This window comes from Crotalus tigris, unplaced genomic scaffold (genome assembly GCF_016545835.1).
Source record: "Crotalus tigris isolate CLP2741 ecotype Arizona unplaced genomic scaffold, ASM1654583v1 scf7180000020722.197326, whole genome shotgun sequence".
NCBI lineage: Eukaryota > Metazoa > Chordata > Lepidosauria > Squamata > Viperidae > Crotalus > Crotalus tigris.
In genome coordinates, this window is record NW_024098150.1 from 301 (window position 1) to 20,000 (window position 19,700).

The window sequence follows — 19,700 nt, forward strand, 5'->3', positions numbered from 1 at the left end:
GTGACCATAAGGATGCTGCAATGGTCGTAAGCGTGAAAAGCAGTCACAAGTAACTTTTTTCAGTGCTGCTGTACCTTTGAAGGGTCACTAAATGAATGTTTGTAAGCCGAGGACTAGCCTGTACAATGGGCCCCACTTAAAAACCGCTACATTCATTTTAACAACCCTGGTGTTTGCTTCAGAACTGCTGCAAAAAGATAACAAAATCAGTCCCAATCATGTAGCGACCTGCTTAATGGCAGACACGGCCATAATTCCAGGTTCAGTTACGGTCGTGGGTTGAGGACGACCTGTGGAGAGTTTCATGCCTCCATCTTGCATCTAACGTGAGTCCCTCTCTTTTCAATCTCTCTCCCTGCCCCTCTGCAGTCGATCTTAGGAGTGCAGTGTGAAGTGCAGAAGCAGCTGAAGGCTTTCGTCACGTTGGAGAGCTTCGAACAGATCTACACGTCGAGCATCGCCGGATGCCAAGAAGTCAAGGAGCACCGCCATTTTGCCTCGGGAGACTCCATCATTGGCAAGGGGGTCAAGTTTGCCATGAAGGATGGCCGGGTGGCCACCGATATCATCGGCACCGCGAACGAGGACGGGCGGAGAGTCGCCGCCATCCTCAACAACGCCTATTACCTGGAGAACTTGCACTTCACTGTCGACAGCACGGACACCCACTACTTCGTCAAACCGGGGCCGTCGGACGGTGACTTGTCCATCCTGGGCCTCAGTGGCGGAAGGCGAACCTTGGAGAACGGGGTCAACGTCACCGTCTCCCAAATCAACACCGTGCTCAACGGGAGGACTAGACGCTACACGGACATCTCGCTCCAGTACGGAGCTTTGTGCCTCAACACCCGATACGGGACCAGTTTGGACGAGGAGAAGAGCCGCGTGCTGGAATTGGCCAGGCAACGGGCCGTGAGCCACGCGTGGGCGCGGGAGCAACAGAGACTGCAGGATGGGGAGGAGGGTAGCCGGTCCTGGACAGAGGGGGAGAAGCAGCAACTGCTGAACACGGGACTCGTTCAGGGGTACGACGGCTACTTCGTCATCTCCGCCGAGCAGTACCCAGAACTGTCCGACAGCGCAAACAATATCCATTTTATGCGACAGAGCGAGATGGGCAGAAGGTGACAGAGAGGGGTGATGGCGTTGACTTCTTGCCAAAGACAGCTGTTTGAGACTGCGTTGTACTTGAGCCTTTTTTTTTTCTTTTTTCTAAACAAAAAGACAAAACACACAAAGAACTTTACGGAAAACAGGCAAGGTGGAGGAAGAACACGGTGGCACCATAGCTCAGGCAACATCCTTTTATGTTAGATTTTTTTTTTTTCTCTCTCTCTCTCTCGCCTTTGGCTGTTTTTCATTCTTCTCCTTCTCTGCTCTTCCCCCTCTTCTCTCTTGGAAGTGTCATTTCGCCATTGTGTGAGCCCTTTCCTGCAAAATGCTGAAGGTCGAGGAGGTGTTTGTTTCAATCCCTAGTTTTTGTTTGTTGGTTTTCTTTCGTTGTGTTTCTTTTTTTAACGGGGTGGGCAGAAAAAAAAAGAGCCTCTGTATTAGGTTTGGGTTAACCTTTACTAGTGGGGTTGGAGGGGAAAAAGTATATAAGAGGATTTATGAGGAACGACAACAGGAAGAAGGCCTCGCGGAGGAGAAAAATTCACAATTTCCTGCAGCGTGGTGCAAAGAAACTGGACACTGGAGCCCCTTCAAACACTCTGCGAGCCTCCAAACAAGAACTTGAGGGCCATTTTTACATTTCCCATCCTTTCTGGATAACCTGCTGTTTGGGGTTATTTGCTGAAGGAGGCCAAACCGCTGCAATCTTAAGACTTGTGAACTCAAAATCTTTTCTCTTTTTTAATTTGTTTTGTTTTTTTTTTTAAAAAAAAAAAAGAAAGGGTCTTTTTTATTACGATAGACTATTTTGTTCACCGGTTTGTTTTCTGCTGTTGTGTGACAGAGGACGCATCTTTTTTCATTTGGAACCCCCCCCCCCAGCAGCTATCCGAGCGAGGCAGGGGGGGAAGGAAAACCACATTCTCACAACCTTTGTTGCACATACTGTTAGATGGGAAGCACCAATGATGTATATTTGTCAACAGTAAACCCTCCTTAAATATATAGTATTTCTGTACACCAAGTGAAGTGTCTTTAACTTTTGAGGATGCCAACCTCTTCTCTGATCATAGCGGTTTTGTCTAGAGTAGGGTCATCCTTAATGATGAAATCTCAATTCCTCCTATATATATATATATATATATATATATATATATATATATATATATCTAATATATATATATATATATATATATATATATATATATATTCAGAGCCAGGTTAGATACTGATGTGAGGGATACAGCAAGCACCTCTTGATGGTTTTTCTTTTTTTACTTTAATGAAGTATCAGTAGATAAAAAAGATGCTTAATTGCTTCTCCACGGGCCACTTCTACCAAAATGGTTCTTCTCTAGCGCTGGGATGGTTTTTCAGAAGGCTACGATTGAGTGGCAGATGGCGTGTGAGGAAATCGACAACGTATTGAACAATCTCCTACCTGTTCCCAAACTAAGATCATGCCAAAACATTTGGCTTGGAGGCTGTGGAGATTCTCAGTCATCCAGATTCTGGTTGTCCCAAAGATGCTTGAAATCGGAGGCAGAGGGATACAACAACATCTATCTCAGGGATGGCGAACCTTTTAGAGACCGAGTGCCCAAAAACCACTCCCCCACCCTCATCTCCGCTCTGGCCTGCCCGCTGGGCCACCCACCACCTCCACGGCCCGCCACAGATCACCCACACAGCCTAGCAGCGCCATGGTGGCCACGCCCTCCACCCGTGCCCCACAGCATCATCTGCGCACGACAGGGCACAAGGGCAGAGTCTTGTCCCCGCTGCCCGGCTACCATGTCCTTGGCTGCACTGCTTCACGTGGGCTGCGCCCCGGGACGACTCTCCTCTGGGGGGGGGGCTACTGCTGAGGGGGGGGCGTGGGAGGAGGTGGGGCTGGGGCGACGGTGCGTGTGCCCACAGAGAGGGCTCCGAGGGCCGCCTCTGGCAGGCGTGCCATAGGTTCGCCACCACTGACCTATCTCCTGTTTACAACACAGTCCTTTCAGCAGTTCCAAGAAGGTTCCCCACCCATTTGCACTATTCAGGTGACCCTGGGGGCACGGATAAATCTCCGAGTGGCCTCAATGACTCAGAGGGAGTACTAACGACCAGATGACTGCAAGGAACATACATCCTTCCATCCTCCGCCGTTCAGTCAGAACCGAAGAAGCTTCTTGGATGAGAAGCGAAACGTCCTCCAAGGAAAACAAAGACAGTCCAGTTGCCTCTTGAAATAGCACCCTTGGGATAATTTGGCTTGGATGAATCTGATCGATCTATCCCAGTGGTTCTCAACCTTTCTAATGCCACGACCCCATAATACAGTTCCCCATGTTGTGGTGACCTCCAACCACTTATACATCACCGGGTGCCAGGGGCGTGGCCAAAGAAAAGAGGGAAAAAATGACGGACAGTCTTGTTTGGCGACCCCCGTGAAATGGTTGTTCGACTCCAAATGGGGTCCCGACCCACAGGTTGAGAACCACTGATCTATCCAGTCCCACACGGATTGACTTTTCAACCACGCAAACTAGATTCTCTGTTCTAGCTTTCAGGGGCGAACCTACGGTTTGGAGGAAGTTCTTTTGTTGATTTAACAGCATCTTGTAAAAAGTCCTAAAGGAAAGTCCAGGTGCCTTTTTGGGGGGGGGGGAAACAACCTTTGGGACAACCATGATCTGGACAATTGAGAATCTCCAAAGACATCTTGTAAAAAGCAAAACCAGGGTTAAATTTAGGGCATTAGGAACCAAGGACACCTTAGCCAGAGTAGGATAGGATCCTGCGTCCAACTGCATTCTGTAAGATAGTTTCAAAACGGGGACAGATTTACTACTCTTTGTAAAGAAATTCACGGCTGATGCAAGCCACGTCTAGTCCCAGGACTGCTGGAAATAGTGTTACCCAGATGTGCCTGGATCCGTTGCTTTTGTGTATACGTTATTCTCATCCAGCATACGAGATAATTCCAAAGACTTTGGTTGAGATGGCGCTAGCAAAATAGAAACATCTGGAAATTAATGGCAGTGGGTGAGCTGAAGGGCAGGCGTGGCAGAAATGTTAAACAGCTCCTGCCCTTTTTTTCATCTCGACTTCATCCTTTTACATTGTTTTTCACACATAAACCCCAGTGGATACCTAAAGCTTTCTGAGTAGAACGGTGAGACTCCACATCGAGAGATTAAAATCTATCCAGAGCTGCTTCTATTAAAAAAAAAAAGCTGATTTCCTGATAGGGGTATCAAGGTGAACTGAATTTAAATGAAAATTCTTAAAAAGGGGAAAGAAGCATGTTGTTCCTACGCTAAAGGAGGACTTTATCAATCCAGGTTTTGGGGCTGATTCAAAGAATTGGTGTTTTGAGTACGACAAAAAGAAACGTTAACCCCGAGATGGCTTTTTTATTAGTTTTTCTTGAGGCCAAAGTCACACCATCCCTCTGTGACCTCTTGTTATCCTTTCTAAAAATGACAGTTTTTGGAATGAAAAAAAATTCTCTTTACCCACAGATAGAAAACAAGTGTGTTTGCCAATTGTTTCCGGATACATTAACATTTCAACCAACGTGGCTATCCGTTGAGAATTGGAGAATTAAAATCCAAAGCGGCAGGAGGACCTAGATTGGACAATCATTTGTCTGAAATGGTATAGGGTTTCCTGCCTGAGCAGGGGGTTGGACTAAATGATCTCTAAGGTCCCTTCCAACTCTGTTTATTCTATTCTATTCTTTCTTATCTTTATTCTATTCCTATTCTATTCTTTCTTATTTCTATTCTATTCTATTCTTTCTTATTTCTATTCTATTCTATTCTTTCTTATTTCTATTCTACTCTATTCTATTCTATTTCTTATTTCTATTCTATTCTTTCTTATTTCTATTCTATTCTTTCTTATTTCTATTCTATTCTATTCTATACTTTCTTATTTCTATTCTATTCTACTCTATTCTTTCTTATTTCTATTCTATTCTTTCTTATTTCTATTCTACTCTATTCTATTCTATTTCTTATTTCTATTCTATTCTTTCTTATTTCTATTCTATTCTTTCTTATTTCTATTCTATTCTATTCTATACTTTCTTATTTCTATTCTATTCTACTCTATTCTTTCTTATTTCTATTCTATTCTTTCTTATTTCTATTCTATTCTTTCTTATTTCTATTCTATTCTTTCTTATTTCTATTCAATTTCTATTCTATTCCTATTCTATTTCTTATTTCTATTCTATTCTTTCTTATTTCTATTCAATTTCTATTCTATTCCTATTCTATTTTTTATTTCTATTCTATTCTATTCTATTCTTAGAAACCCCAAGTTTTATTAATAGTTGTGAGGGGAGATGCTTGATTTTATCAGATATAAATGCTGGTGGCAGGATAAGTGTGTAACAAAATACGAGCATTATCTAGGTAAATATAGAGGTGACAGACACCCACTGATCCCTAAAGATGTAGACTAATCTAGAATGTTTCAGGAGTCACTGAATTAAAACTCCGTTGGGTTTTTTGAGAAGCATAATGTTTCATGACTTGGTTCCTCATGGACAACCAGAACTATTCAGTAAATTTGGGGAACTGGGATAAAGATAATGAAGGATTTCATCCTGTTCAGCTAAGACTTCCAAAAACATACTTGGGCATCTATCTATTCAGTGCCTGTGGCAATTTTCCTGGTGTTTTCTAGAGCAGGGCTTTCCAAACTTGGCCACCTTAAGACTAGTGGCTGGCTGAGGAATTCTGGGAGTTGAAGTCCACATATCATGAAGGGGCCTTAGTTCCTCCATGCTGGCTGAGGAATTCTGGGAGTTGAAGTCCACAAGTCATAAAAGGGCTAAGTTTGAAGACCCCTGGCGTAGGACATATCTCAAGAGAAGTTGAAAGGTTAGTCTTCCTAATGGGGCAATCATTCCAACTCCCAGGATTCCCAGCCAGCAGGATCCAAGGCTATACTTAATTCTGGGAATTGCAGTCCAAACATCTGTAGAAGGTGCCAGGTTGAGGCAGGATGATATAGATGCAACCCTGCAGATATTTGGCATCCTTGATGGATAAGCGTATTGTATTATAGGGGTTCTTTCTTCTTTTAAGAAGATGTACATTGTCTAATACAGTGTTTCCCAACCTTGGCAACTTTTAAGATGTGTGGACTTCAGCTCCCAGAATTCCCCAGCCAGCAGAGCATACATCTTTTTTTTTAAAGAGACAAAATAGAAATGCAATAGAAGCTTGCGCTGAAAATTATAGTTTGACTTGCTTCTCAGATGTTACCATGAATAAAAAATACAGGAGTTCCTACAATAGGTCCTTGGCACAATTAAAGTGGTTTAGCATGGTTTCTAGGGCTACTTCTGTGGCATGCTCATTGTTCTTCCTCCGTACCAGGAACTCTTTCACATGGGCGTATCTGTTAAGGAACCAAAATAATCTCAATTGTTACTTGCTTTTGAGTCCCAGAACACACAATATTTCTCTATTAGAGTTGCCAAAATAGATCACAATAGTGGTAGTTGTCCTCATCATTACTTCTTAGCATGTTCCCGCAAAAAAATCATGGATTTGATTAAACTAACATTCGTTAGAGCAGTGGTTCTCAACCTTTTTAATGCCGCGACCCCCAACCGGTTGTAAGTCAAGGACTACTCAACCGGTCGTAAGTCGAGGACTACTCAACTGGGGCAGCACCGTTTGCAGAATGGGACTTTTGGCGGGCTCAGCAGGGCAGAGACAGCCTGGACAATTCATATTGGCTTTTGAAAGCCAATAGAATTAGACTCTATTCAAGAGAGTCTAATTCTATTGGCTTTCAAAAGTCAATAGAATAAAAGGGAGTAGCACAGCTAAGGAAAAGGCGGAAAAAATGGCGGACTGTGTTGTTTGGCAACCCCCGTGAAATGGTCGTTCGACCCCAAATGGGGTCCCGACCCACAGGTTGAGAACCACTGCCCTAAGGAGTCAGCTTAGGCAAAACTGCTAGCAATTCTTTGAGAATTATGACTACATGTTTCTTCAGCAAAGATTTTCATGGGTATCATAACTTAATACAAAGATTGGCATCTCTCTTCTTCAACAACTAATCATTGGCAAAATTTGCCAATTTTGTAGCCACCGTTCAGCCATTTTTCTCCAGACAATGACAAGAAACTTGCTTTTAGGATCAAACAATTCCCACCATCTTGATTTTTGCCTCCAAGACCAAAAAAACCCCCACATATTTCTCTGTTCCCACACTTGTGCGCATCCCCACACATTACCACTTTACAAATCAGGAATTGTTCCCACCGTAAGGAAAAAGTTGGGAAAACATGAACAAAATTCCAGCAAAAATTTGAATCTAGTTTTCTCTGACAACAATGGTCCTATATTGTTGAATATTTCAAACTGAAGAGTTATTCTACACAACCTAATTGCGCACACATGCTGAGCAGTGTGAAAAATGACATTAAAGTGTGCTTTCCAATATCGCATCAGCACCTGATAAAATGGATGCATAAGAAACCTGGAGATAAAAACCACTGGATCATGTTTGAAACAGAACCATCCAATTAGACGTTTTATAAATCTGTTATAATAAATTGGCATGCTTTATTTGAGTTCTATCCAAAAGGACTCCGATCCGAAAAACATTTTGAAACAAAACTTAAAAGAGGAAAGACGATGACAAAAAAAAAATTTAAAAAAAAAAACGAAAATTGAAAAAAAAAATCTAGAGTCAATTAAGAATGCAGGGCATTTATAAGGAATTGAAGCAGATTGAAATCTACAGTAATGATCTCAATGGAGGTTACTGAAGTTGAAAAAAATGTTTCCCACCATCTTGAAGCATCTTTGTAGATTTCACTTCGTTCAAGATGGTTTGCGATCAGTCCGGTCAAAATTGCAATTAGACCATTTAAATCCAGAGTATCCTTGGATGGATCAGCCATCTGTTTGTCCCAAAGATGTTTTTTCAAGAGGTCACTGGACTTTCTTTGTTTTTCCTTGAAGGCGTTTCGCTCCTCATCCCAAGAAGCTGCTTCAGTTCTGAAGAAATGAAATGTCTTCAAGGAAAAACGAAGTCCGGTGGCCTCTTGAGAATACACTTTTGGGAAAACCATGAGCTGGTTGACTTGAGAATCTCCATAGACATCCATCTGCATCTCACCCTGAATGGCCTCTTCAAATCTTTTATAAAAATGTGCCTCAAGAATATTAAATAAGCTCGGGATTTTTATTTTCATAGTAGAAGGATCAATCCAGAATTTACCCTGAAATTTAAGATGCCCTATCCCAGGGGTAGGCAACTTTGGCTCTTTTATGACTTGTGGACTTTAACTCCCAGAATTCCTGAGCCAGCATGAGGGAACTATGGCCCCTTCATGACTTGTGGACTTCAACTCCCAGAATTCCTGAGCCAGAGTGGCTCAGCTTGGAAACTCTCCCTTTCCCCTCAGTATGGCAGGCTCAGGAATTCTGGGAGTTGAAGTCCACAAGTCATGAAGGGGCCATAGTTCCCCATGCTGGCTGAGGAATTCTGGGAGTTGAAGTCCATAAGTCATGAAGGGACCATAGTTCCCCCATGCTGGCTCAGGAATTCTGGGAGTTGAAGTCCACAAATCATGAAGGGACCATAGTTCCCCCATGCTGGCTCAGGAATTCTGGGAGTTGAAGTCCATGAGTCATAAAAGAGCCAAGCTTGCCTACTCCTGCTTCCGTACTGTGCAAGATTTGTAACAATGATCTTCCCAAACTTATGAATCAACAATTAAAATATATGTGCGAGAATATATTTACACACATACACGCCCCAAGGAATGGGGGAAAGTTAAGCTACCTGTTAGGATAGCATAACTGATCTATTTCATCTGTGATAAACAAAAATATGCTTTATGTAAAAGGAAATAACTGCCCCACAGGCGGGTTTGAGAAGAAGGCTTACTGTCAAAACCACAACTGCCATCCCAACACGGATACAATCTGTTCTTGTTACTGTGTGTAAATTTCCTAGAGGTCTGGGACTGATTTTTTCTTGAGAATTTTTTTTTCCTCTTGACACTTTTGTGTTCCTAACACTGTATTCTTGACTGTAAATAAAACAACCCTGTAAATACATGCAGATGTAGATACCTTCTAGAAAACAAAAATCAAAATGACAACAACAAAAAATTTTTTCTCTCAGAACAGAAGTGACCACGTGTAGCCTTCGGTGACAAATAAAAAGAATATTTTGTGTTTAAAAAAGGAGTGGAAACTGTTTTTGACTGCATGGAGTTCGCTTTCACAGTTTCTAGACCCAGGTTCAGGGTTCACAGCAGCAGCTAAAAAGTAAAATCCACTTCGCTTGAGGCAGAGGGGTGGACTAGAGGACCTCCAAGGTCCCTTTCAACTGTTAAAAGTCTATTCCATTATTTTGTGGAATCCAACTTGACTCCCAGATGGCTTAGTGAACAAGGCCACACTTGGAATACTGCATCCAGTTTTGGTCACCACGATGTAAAAAAGATGTTGAGTCTCTAGAAAGAGTACAGAGAAGGGCAACAAAGATGATTAGGGGACTGGAGGCTAAAACATATAAGGAACGGTTGCGAGAATTGGATATGGCTAGTTTAACGAAGAGAAGGACAAGGGGGGACATGATAGCAGTATTCCAATATCTCAGGGGCTGCCATAAAGAAGAGGGAATTAAGCTATTCTCCAAAGCCCCTGAGGGCAGGACAAGAAGCAATGGATGGAAATTAACCAAAGAGAGAAGCAACCTAGAACTAAGGAGAAACTTCCTGACAGTGAGAACAATTAATCAGTGGAACAGCTTGCCTCCAGAAGCAGTAAATGCTCCAACACTGGAAGTTTTTAAGAAGAGATTGGACAGCCATTTGTCCGAAATGGTGTAGGGTTTCCTGCCCGAGCAGGGGGTTGGACTAGATGACCTCCAAGGTCCCTTCCAACTTTACTACTATTACTACTATTACATACAGTAAGTTTTGAGGCCAACAATGTGGAAATCCTTCTTTTTCCTTTTCTTGGACAGTATTTCAACTTTAATCTTCAATCCTGAGAGTCCAGCTTCTCAAAAAAAATATGGCCAGTTCCACCATTTTCAAAAGGGGTCAGCTAGATAATATTATTTAATGCAGCTCTCCAGCTATTAAACAAAGATGTTGAGACTCTGGAAAAAAGAGGGCAGAGAAGAGCAACGACGATGATCAGGGGACTGGAGGCTAAAACATGAAAAATGGTTACAGGAACTGGGGCATGGCTAATCTAGGGAAGAGACGGACCAGGGGTGACATGATAGCAGGGTTCTAATATTTGAGGGGCTGTCGCAGAGGGGAGGGGGTCCACCTATTTTCCAAAGCACCTGAAGGCCAGACAAGGAATAACGGATGGAAACGGATCAAGGAGAGATTCAACCTAGAGATGAGGAATTTTCTGACAGTGAGAACAATCAACCAATGGAACAGTTTGCCTTCAGAAGTTGTGGCAGTTTCATCACTGGAAGGTTTCAAGAAGAGACTGGACTGCCATCTGTCAGAAATGGTGTAGGGTCTCCTACTTGGGGGTTGGACTAGATGACCTACAAGGCCCCTTCCAACTCTGTTATTCTGATTCTCTAGAACAGTGTTTCCCAAACTTGACAATTTTAAGGCATGTGGACTTCAACTCCCAGAATTCCACAGCCAGCAATGCTGGCTGTGGAATTCTGGGAGTTGAAGTCCACATGCCTTAAAATTGTCAAGTTTGGGAAACACTGCTCTAGAAAAGAGTGCAGAGAAAAGCAACAAAGACGATCAGGGGACTGGAGGCTAAACCATATGAAGAATGGTTGCAGGAATTGGATATGTCTAGTGAGGGAAGTTAGCCCAAAGAAGGAAATATTAAAAGGGCAGGAAAATATATTTTTCCTCGGAGGGATTTTTAAAAGTATTTTTTGAAAAGCAGAAACCAAACCTGGCCCCAAATTTATCTCTCTGCCCCAAGCAAGAGCTAGCCCCATACAAATGCAGATGCAAAACCATTAGAAAGTTGAAGCCAGAGCACTCAAGAAGACAAAGAGAAAATCTGCATGCCCCACCCAAACTCTAGGAGTCATTAGCCCCATCACCTGGGAAGCAGGATACGATAATAGGATTAAACCACAGATATCCCTAGAAAAACACTCAGAAATAGCCTCAAGGTTCATGCCACAGGAACAGGAAACTATTCCAAACAAAAGGCTAGAGGGGGCATAAAAACCTACTGCCCATGTGCTCAACTGCTTTTTCCTCTCCTCTGCTCTTTCTCGCAAGGACTATCTTTCTGCTTCTTCAATAAACTGTAACCTTCTTCCCAAAGCAGTTGCCATGTTGCTTATTTATCCCCGGCTTGGATGAACCAGGATGAAGACTTACTTCTGACACTAGTGACAAAAAGGACTGGGGGTGTGTGTGTGTGTGACATGAAAGCAGTCTTCCAGTAATTGAGGGGCTGCCCCAAAGAAGAGGGGGTCAACCTGTTCTCCAAAGCACCTGAAGGCAGGACAAGGAGCAATGGATGGAAACTAATCAAGAAGAGAACCAACCTAGAACTAAGGAGAAATTTCCTATCAGAACACTTCATCGGGGGAATGACTTACCTCCAGAGGTTGTGGGTGCTCCATCACTGGAGGTTTTATGAAGAGATTGGATAGTCATTTGTCTGAAACGGTACAAGATTTTCTGCTTAAGCAGAGGGTTGGACATGAAGACCTCCAAGGTCCCGTCCCATTCTGTTATTCTGTTTACATTAAAAAGGATAAAAATGGGGCAAAAAGGAAGTCCTAAATATAGTTCATTAAAAGGGCTGATGAATATATTCATGGTTTTAGAATGGCTCTAAAGCTGGAGTACTAAACTGATGCACTGATGATGTTCACTTGCTAGAGCCAATTAATAAAGCCATTTGTAAGCCTCTTGATTTGAAGGGCATGATGGCTAAAAGATAAGTCTTGTCTCCTTTGAGAAGGTAGCCACTTCGGTGGGCAAGGGAAACACTCTAGATATGATCTATTTTGATGGAGCACCACCACAACCTCTGGAGGGAAGCCGGTCCATTGATTAACTGCATCTGAGGCCAGGACAAATACCAGGTAGAACAGCGGTTCTCAACCTGTGGGTCGGGACCCCATTTGGGGTCGAACGACCATTTCACGGGGGTCGCCAAACACCGCAGTCCGCCATTTTTTTTCCCCTTTTCCTTAGCTGTGCTACTCCCTTTTATTCTATTGGCTTTGGAAAGCCAATAGAATAGACTCTCTTGAATAGACTCTAATTCTATTGGCTTTCCAAAGCCAATAGGAATTGTCCAGGCTTCTCTGCCCGCCAAAAGCAACAGACTGCAAACGGTGCTGCACCAATTGAGTAGTCCTCGACTTACGACCGGTTGCGTAGTCCTCGACTTACGACCGGTTGGGGGTCGCGGCATTATAAAGGTTGAGAACCACTGAGGTAGAAGATCATTAAAGAGGGATCCAACCTAAAAATAAGGAGAAATTTCCTGACACTGAGAACAATTAATCAGTGGAATAGGTTGCCTCCAGAAATCCATCACTGGAGGTTTTTAAGAAGAGACTGGACAGTCATTTGTCTGAAAAGACATAGGGTTTCCTGCTTGAGCAGGAGGCTGGACTAGAAGACCTCCAAGGTCCCTTCCAGCTTTTCTTCTCTTCTCTTCTCTTCTCTTCTCTTCTCTTCTCTTCTCTTCTCTTCTCTTCTCTCCTCTATTCTATTCTATATTCTGTTCTATTCTATTCTATATTCTATTCTATATTCTATTCTATTCTATTCTATTCTACTCTACTCTACTCTACTCTACTCTACTCTACTCTACTCTACTCTATTCTATTCTACTCTACTCTACTCTACTCTACTCTACTCTACTCTATTCTATTCTATTCTATTCTATTCTATTCTACTCTACTCTATTCTACTCCTATTCTATTCTATTCTATATTCTGTTCTATTCTATTCTATATTCTATTCTATTCTATTTTATTCTATTCTATTCTATTCTACTATTCTATTCTATTCTATTCTACTCTACTCTACTCTACTCTACTCTACTCTACTCTACTCTACTCTACTCTACTCTATTCTATTCTATTCTATTCCACTCCACTCCACTCCACTCTACTCTACTCTACTCTATACTCTATTCTACTCCTATTCTATTCTATTCTATTCTATTCTATTCTATTCTATTCTATTCCATTCCATTCCATTCCATTCCATTCCACTCCACTCCACTCCACTCCATTCCATTCCATTCCATTCCATTCTATTCTATTCTTTAATGGTTCTCCTGCTTGAGCAGGGGGTTGGACTAGAAGACCTCCAAGGTCCCTTCCAGCTCTTATTCTGTTTATGTGAAAAAGGATGGAAAGGGGCAAAAAGGAATTACAAAAGATAGTTCATTAAGAGGGCTGATGAATATATTCCTGGCTTTAGAATGGAGTACTGGAGCTGGAGTACTAAAATTATGTTCACTTGCTAGAGCAAATTAAGGAGGCCATTTGTGAGCATCTTGAGGAGAAGGGCATGACTGCTAAAAGATAAATTTTATCTCCTTTGAGAAGGTAGCCACTTCAGTGGACAAGGGAAACACTCTGGATATGATGTATCTCAATTTTCAGCTAAAGCTTTCGCCAGGTTTCCATAGTCTCTTTGACAAGCTGTTAGCGTGGTTCGATGGTCATTAAGACAGAAGTGGCTCTACAGTTGGCTGGCCAACACTTTTAAAGGACTAGGACTGATGGCTTTCCACTGAGTTGGAGAGTAACCAGTGAGGTCCTGTTGGGAATTATCTTGGGGTCAGATTTGATGGACTGCCTGTCAAATTGATAGATGAAAGAACATTGGGAGGCCTAGCCAAGAACTCAGTTGACAGAATGAAATTGGAGCAAAATTTGGAAGGGAAGTCTAGTTTGAGAGGAAGGCAACCTTCAAGAGAGAGCAATCTGGAAAAATATAAGGCAAGTTTGCAAAAATGGGAGTATTCAAGGGTTGGGAACACTACAAGTAGTCCTCGGCTTACAGTGACAACTGAGCCCAAAATTTTTGTTGTTAAGTGAGACATTTGTTAAGTGAGTTTTACCCCATTTTACGACTTTTCTGGCCAGAGTTGTTAAGTGAATCACTGCGGTTGATAAATTAGTGACACAGTTGTTTAAGTGACTCTGGCTTCCCCCATTGACTTTGCTTGTCAAAAGGTCGCAAAAGAGGATCACATGACCCCGGGACACTGCAACCGTCATAAGTATGAACCAGTTGCCATGCACCCCAAGTTTGATCACCTGATCTTGGGGATGCTAGAAAGGTCGACAGTGTGACATGAATGCAAGCTGGGTGACTTTGGGCCAATCACCAGGAGACTGAACGTTCTAGTCCCGCCTTAGGCATGAAAGCCCGCTGGGTGACTTTGGACCAATCACCAGGAGGTGGTGAGTTCTAATCCTGTCTTAGGTATGAAAGTCTGCTAGGTGGCTTTGGGCCAAACATCAGGAGATGGTGAGTTCTAGTCCCACTTTAGGCATGAAGGCTGGCTGGGAGACTGTCAGCCAATCAGGCTATTTTGCCAATTGTCAAAGTAGTGATCAGGTACCCATGCAATTCCTTCTTTTGGGTCCAGAGATAATAAGCACACCAGTGAATAATTTAAGAAAATTTAAGGTTTATTAATTGAAGCAAACAGATTCCAGAGCATAACATAAAAAACATCCATACCGAGTAAATGATGCCCAAGATGATACTGTTTTACATTATGTGCCATAAGCATGTGCTAACATATTGGAACAATTTTGCGCATTTCTCTTCCACCAATAAATCAGAAGTATTTAGCAGAAAGAGAAAAAGCCTCACCGTATTTCAGAGATTTCCTGTTGAGAGTAAAGCCTGAGTATCTGGCAACATTACAAAGATAGGGGAAAACCTTGGGGAGAAAGACTGGAGGAATTTCACGGGGATGAAAGCTATAAAGCAGCGGGACAACCTGCTTCCTGAACCTATGGCTGCTCCATCAGTAGAAGTCATCAAAGGTTCGACAGCCATATTCCCAAGATGATCTGATGGTACAGGTGGTCCTCAACTTACAACAGTTCATTTAGTGACAATGGTACTGAAAAAAAGTGACCTATGACTATTTTTCATGCTTAGGACTGTTGAAAGAAAAATCTTCATCAGGGTCCAGTCCAAGCTGGGAATAATCAAAATGCAGACTGCTTTAGAAAGAAATTTACTGGAGAGGAGAGCCAGATAGAAAGACGGCTTTGGGAAAACAATTGACTACACGGAGCAGAGTGGTGGGTTTTTATACCTTCTGGGGCTCTTAAGGTTAGTTCCGGTTTGAGGCTTTGTATTTCTTGTGTCATGTACTTTGACCTGAGTGAGTGTGCCCCTTTGGCATTGGTGGATTAATCCTATTATGTCCTGTCTTAGAATTTGGATGGGATATGTAGATTTTAAGGGTCTTCCTAATTTCTTCAGTTTCTAGCTGGAAGGCTCCAATCTTCCTGAATGGATTATTACATCTGCATTTCTAAAAGCTGGTTTCTGCCTAAGGCAGTAGTTCTCAACCTTTTTAATGCCGCGACCCCAACCGGTCGTAAGTCGAGGACTACCCAACCAGTCGTAAGTTGAGGACTACCCAACTGGTCGTAAGTCGAGGATTTTTCCTGCCTGGGAGCGACGCGCATGCGTAGTGCTGCCCCCCGCGCCGGCCGAGGCGTAGCTGGCAAGCGGCAGAGATGGCGCAGGCCGACTACCGGCTGGGCCACCAGCTGGCCCAGCCCAAGGGAGGTAAGGCACCCGCTGGGCCCCACACGGGCCAGCAACCCTCCCTGCGCCCGCCGGCCTCCCACCTCCCACCCCTGGCCCTCTTTTCCTTACATTTTTAGTAGTTGCTCAGCAGGGAAGGGTGGAAACTTCCAGACAGCTCGCCTTCGCTGCAGACAACTTGCAGCACCGTTTGCAGAATGGGACTTTTGGCGGGCTCAGCAGGGCAGAGACAGCCTGGACAATTCCTATTGGCTTTTGGAAAGCCAATAGAATTAGACTCTATTCAAGAGAGTCTATTCTATTGGCTTTCAAAAGCCAATAGAATAAAAGGGAGTAGCACAGCTAAGGAAAAGGGGGAAAAAATGGCGGACTGCGTTGTTTGGCGAACCCCGTGAAATGATCATTCGACCTCAAATGGGGTCGCGACCCACAGGTTGAGAACCGCTGGCCTAAGGGCTGGGGCTGGTTTCTGGGGGCTGGTTTCTGTCTTTTTAAAGATCTTCTCCATTATTCCTTTGAGGAAATATATTCTGCCTTTTTAATGTTTCCCAAAATATTTCTTTCTCTGGACTCTTCCCACAGGATCATTGCAGCATCCCCATGGTCACGTGATCAACTCACTCATTTTTATGACAGTTGCAGCAATTAGTTCACAAGCCCAGGGCAACGGTTAGCAGTGGAGGAAAGTGTATTTCCATTACTCTGTTTAATGCTAATATAGCTTGGAATTTGGAATTTGGTCAACCATCTTATTCTTAAAGAATAATTGGACAGTTTCTCAAATCTGAATTTTCAGCCTTAAAGTCAGAGGTCACAATTTTGGTTCCTACTCAGTGTCCTTACAGCCACCGTGTCCTTAGCTCAGGAGTCAAAACTCAAAACACTTGGCAACTGATTCATATTTATGACAGTTGTAGTGTCCTGGGGTCACGTGATCTCCGTTATTTTTATTAAAAGTTTTACAAATTTAATACAATATAAACCCCTCCCACCCCTTCCCCCCCCACTTCCCAGAGCTGATTACAGGGTAACAAATAAACAAACATAATCTAACTAACATTAACCAACTATACTATCAATCAAAACCATAACACACTTTAACTCCTTTTCAAGACAAGTATTAACGAATTATAAACAAAAATAATAATATAATTAAAACTATTAATAATTATCTAAAATCTACTAATATGCAAGATAATACTTTTCAGTTTCATATTTCTTTTGAATGTAATCAATCCATCTTCTCCAAACCATAATATATTTTTCTTGTGAATGGTCCTTCAAATAGGCGGAGATTTTCGCCATTTCTGCTAAATTAGACACCTTAAGTATCCATTCTTCCATAGTAGGCAGAGAGTTTTTCTTCCAATATTGCTCCACTAATAATCTTGCAGCTGTTATAAGATTCAACATCAAATTGATTTCTTTAACATCAAAATCTACAATAATACCAAACAAAAATAACTGCAGAGTAAACTTTACCTTTCTCTTAAAAATCTTTTGAATATTCCACCAAATCTTAATCCAAAAAGCTTTTATATCTCTACAGGTCCACCAAATGGGAAAATAAGTTGCATCTAAACTTCCACATCTCCAACATTTGGGCTTTAAATTCGTATACATGCGGGACAACTTTTGGGGATCCAAATGCCATCTATAAAACATTTTATAAAAATTTTCTCTTAAATTTTGCGCTTGAGTAAATTTTACATTTCTAACCCAAATTGTCTCCCATGTATCCAATAAAATCGGCTCTTTAATATTTTGAGCCCATTTAACCATACAATCTTTAACTAACACGTGATCTCCGTTTTTGACACGCAAAGTCAATTGGGGAAGCCAGATTCCCTTAACAACGGTGTTACCAACTTAACAACTGCAGGGATTAATTTAACAACTGGGGCAAGAAAAGTCGTAAAATGGGGCAAAATGCACTTAACAAATGTTTCGCTTCGCGACAGAAACTTTGTGCTCAGTTGCGGTTGTAAGTCGAGGATTATTACGCCTTAGCGTGACTCCAGTCGGAGGCTCTACTCACATCTTAAAAACTAATAAAGTGTTTTTAAACAATTCTCTTAAAAGCGTTCAGCCCCTTTCTGGATTCATACTCCACGTAAACTAATTTCATGAGGTAAATTCCTACAACCCACCAAGTAAGAAATAAAGGCATCGAGCTTAATTCTATCCAGGCTTGCTCTGTGCAACTTTATCACAAATTTGCTCCTGCAAAAAATAAAAAAAATGCTTTGCCCAAAGAATTGCCTCTAGAGAATCTCTTAACTTATAATAAGTCCATTAATTGGCAATGAGAAACAATTATAAACTTGGCCTCAGGAGAGGTAAAACGACGATCTCTGACCATTTTTTAAATCCGTAATCAAGTAAATACAATAAGTGCTTTCTCCAACCACGCTTCATTGCTTTGTGAGTTAGTTAATTCCTGTCATGGGCCAAGAATCTGCAGTTCTGCAAAATAAAATCAAATTTTCCATTCTGATTCAGCAATTTAACCTTGTAGACCAAGGACGAGCTTCTCTACAGGCAGTCCTCGATTTACAACCGTTTGTTTAGTGACCATTCAAAGTTACAAAGTGACTTAGAACTAGTCCTCACACTTACAACCGTCACGGCATCCCCACGGTCACGTGGTCAAAGTTCAGATGCCTGGCATATATTTATGATGGTTGCCGTGTCCTGAGTTCAAGTGATGACCATTTGTGAATTTCCCAGCTGGCTTCGGACAAGCAAAGTCAATGGGGAGGGGTGTGGATTCGCTTAATGATAATGTGATTTGTTTAACTGCAATGATTTGCTTAACGACCGTTGTAAAATTGGACATGATTTGCTTAACAACCGCCTTGCTTAATGATGGAAATTCTGGGCCCCGTTGTGGTCGTAAGGCCAGGACTATCAAGAGCAGAACATCTGAAGGGATTGAAAGGAACACCCAAGAATTTCTGGATTTGGCCTTCTTGTGGTGTGAAACAAGGCCTAAGCCGCCATGTTGAAAGGTGAAGAAAGTCACACAAGCAGGGTGGACAAAGATAGGAAGGAACCAAATTGTTAAGGGAACAATTGTTAAGTGTTATTCACTTAACGATTGTGGTAAGAAAGGTTGTGAAATGGGGCAAAACTCAATTGTCTTGTTTAGTCACAGAAACTTTGGGCCCGACTCTGCTTGTAAGACTACCTGTGCTCTCTGCCTCAATCTTGCCCAATTACTGTCCTCCATCTTGACCCAGGATGATGGGAGCTGAAATACGACACCCATTAAGAGGAACCTGACTTGCAAAGTTCTTTCTACACAACCTACACATTTGTAAATAAATCCTATATTAAGTACCGTTAGGCTTAACAGTGAAACCGATTCCTGGATCGGGGGTGGCTCTTTTTTTAATCTTGATTTAAACCATCTGTGCAGCTTTTCCCAACCTCCATCTTTGATTTCCTCAAAGCACTGGAAACACCTGCGTTATAACAGACCAGCTTTTAACTGTCATCCCTCAGACTTTATGCCTATTAGGTTATTCTGAACTGCCAACTGCAATTACTCCAAGAAGCAGAGTGGCGTTTTGGGGGGGAAAGGAGCAGGAAGGAACCCTCTTCATTAATTCCTTATACTTTGAGGCAGCTAATGTCAAAACTAGCCTTAATTATTAAGAGAAGGAAGACATAATTCGCAAAATTTGGAAGGGACTGTAAAATAACGTCAGTTTGGTCTAGTGAAGGCACTAGGCTGGAAACCAGGAGATGGCGAATTCTAGTCCAGCCTTAGTCATGAAAGATGACTAGGTGTGTTCAGGCCAATCATCAGGAGACAGTGAGT

The 19,700-nt window shown here is 42.3% G+C and overlaps 1 protein-coding gene across 1 annotated transcript; it reads left to right on the forward strand.

Annotated features, from left to right (window-relative positions):
• Positions 1 to 369: 369 nt before the first annotated feature.
• Positions 370 to 2,131, forward strand: LOC120319395 (teneurin-4-like; the record flags this gene model as incomplete). The annotated part of the gene is made up of 1 exon (XM_039368218.1): positions 370 to 2,131. A coding segment is annotated over one exon (759 nt), but the record flags the coding sequence as incomplete, so codon positions are not given.
• Between the last annotated feature and the right edge of the window lie 17,569 nt (positions 2,132 to 19,700).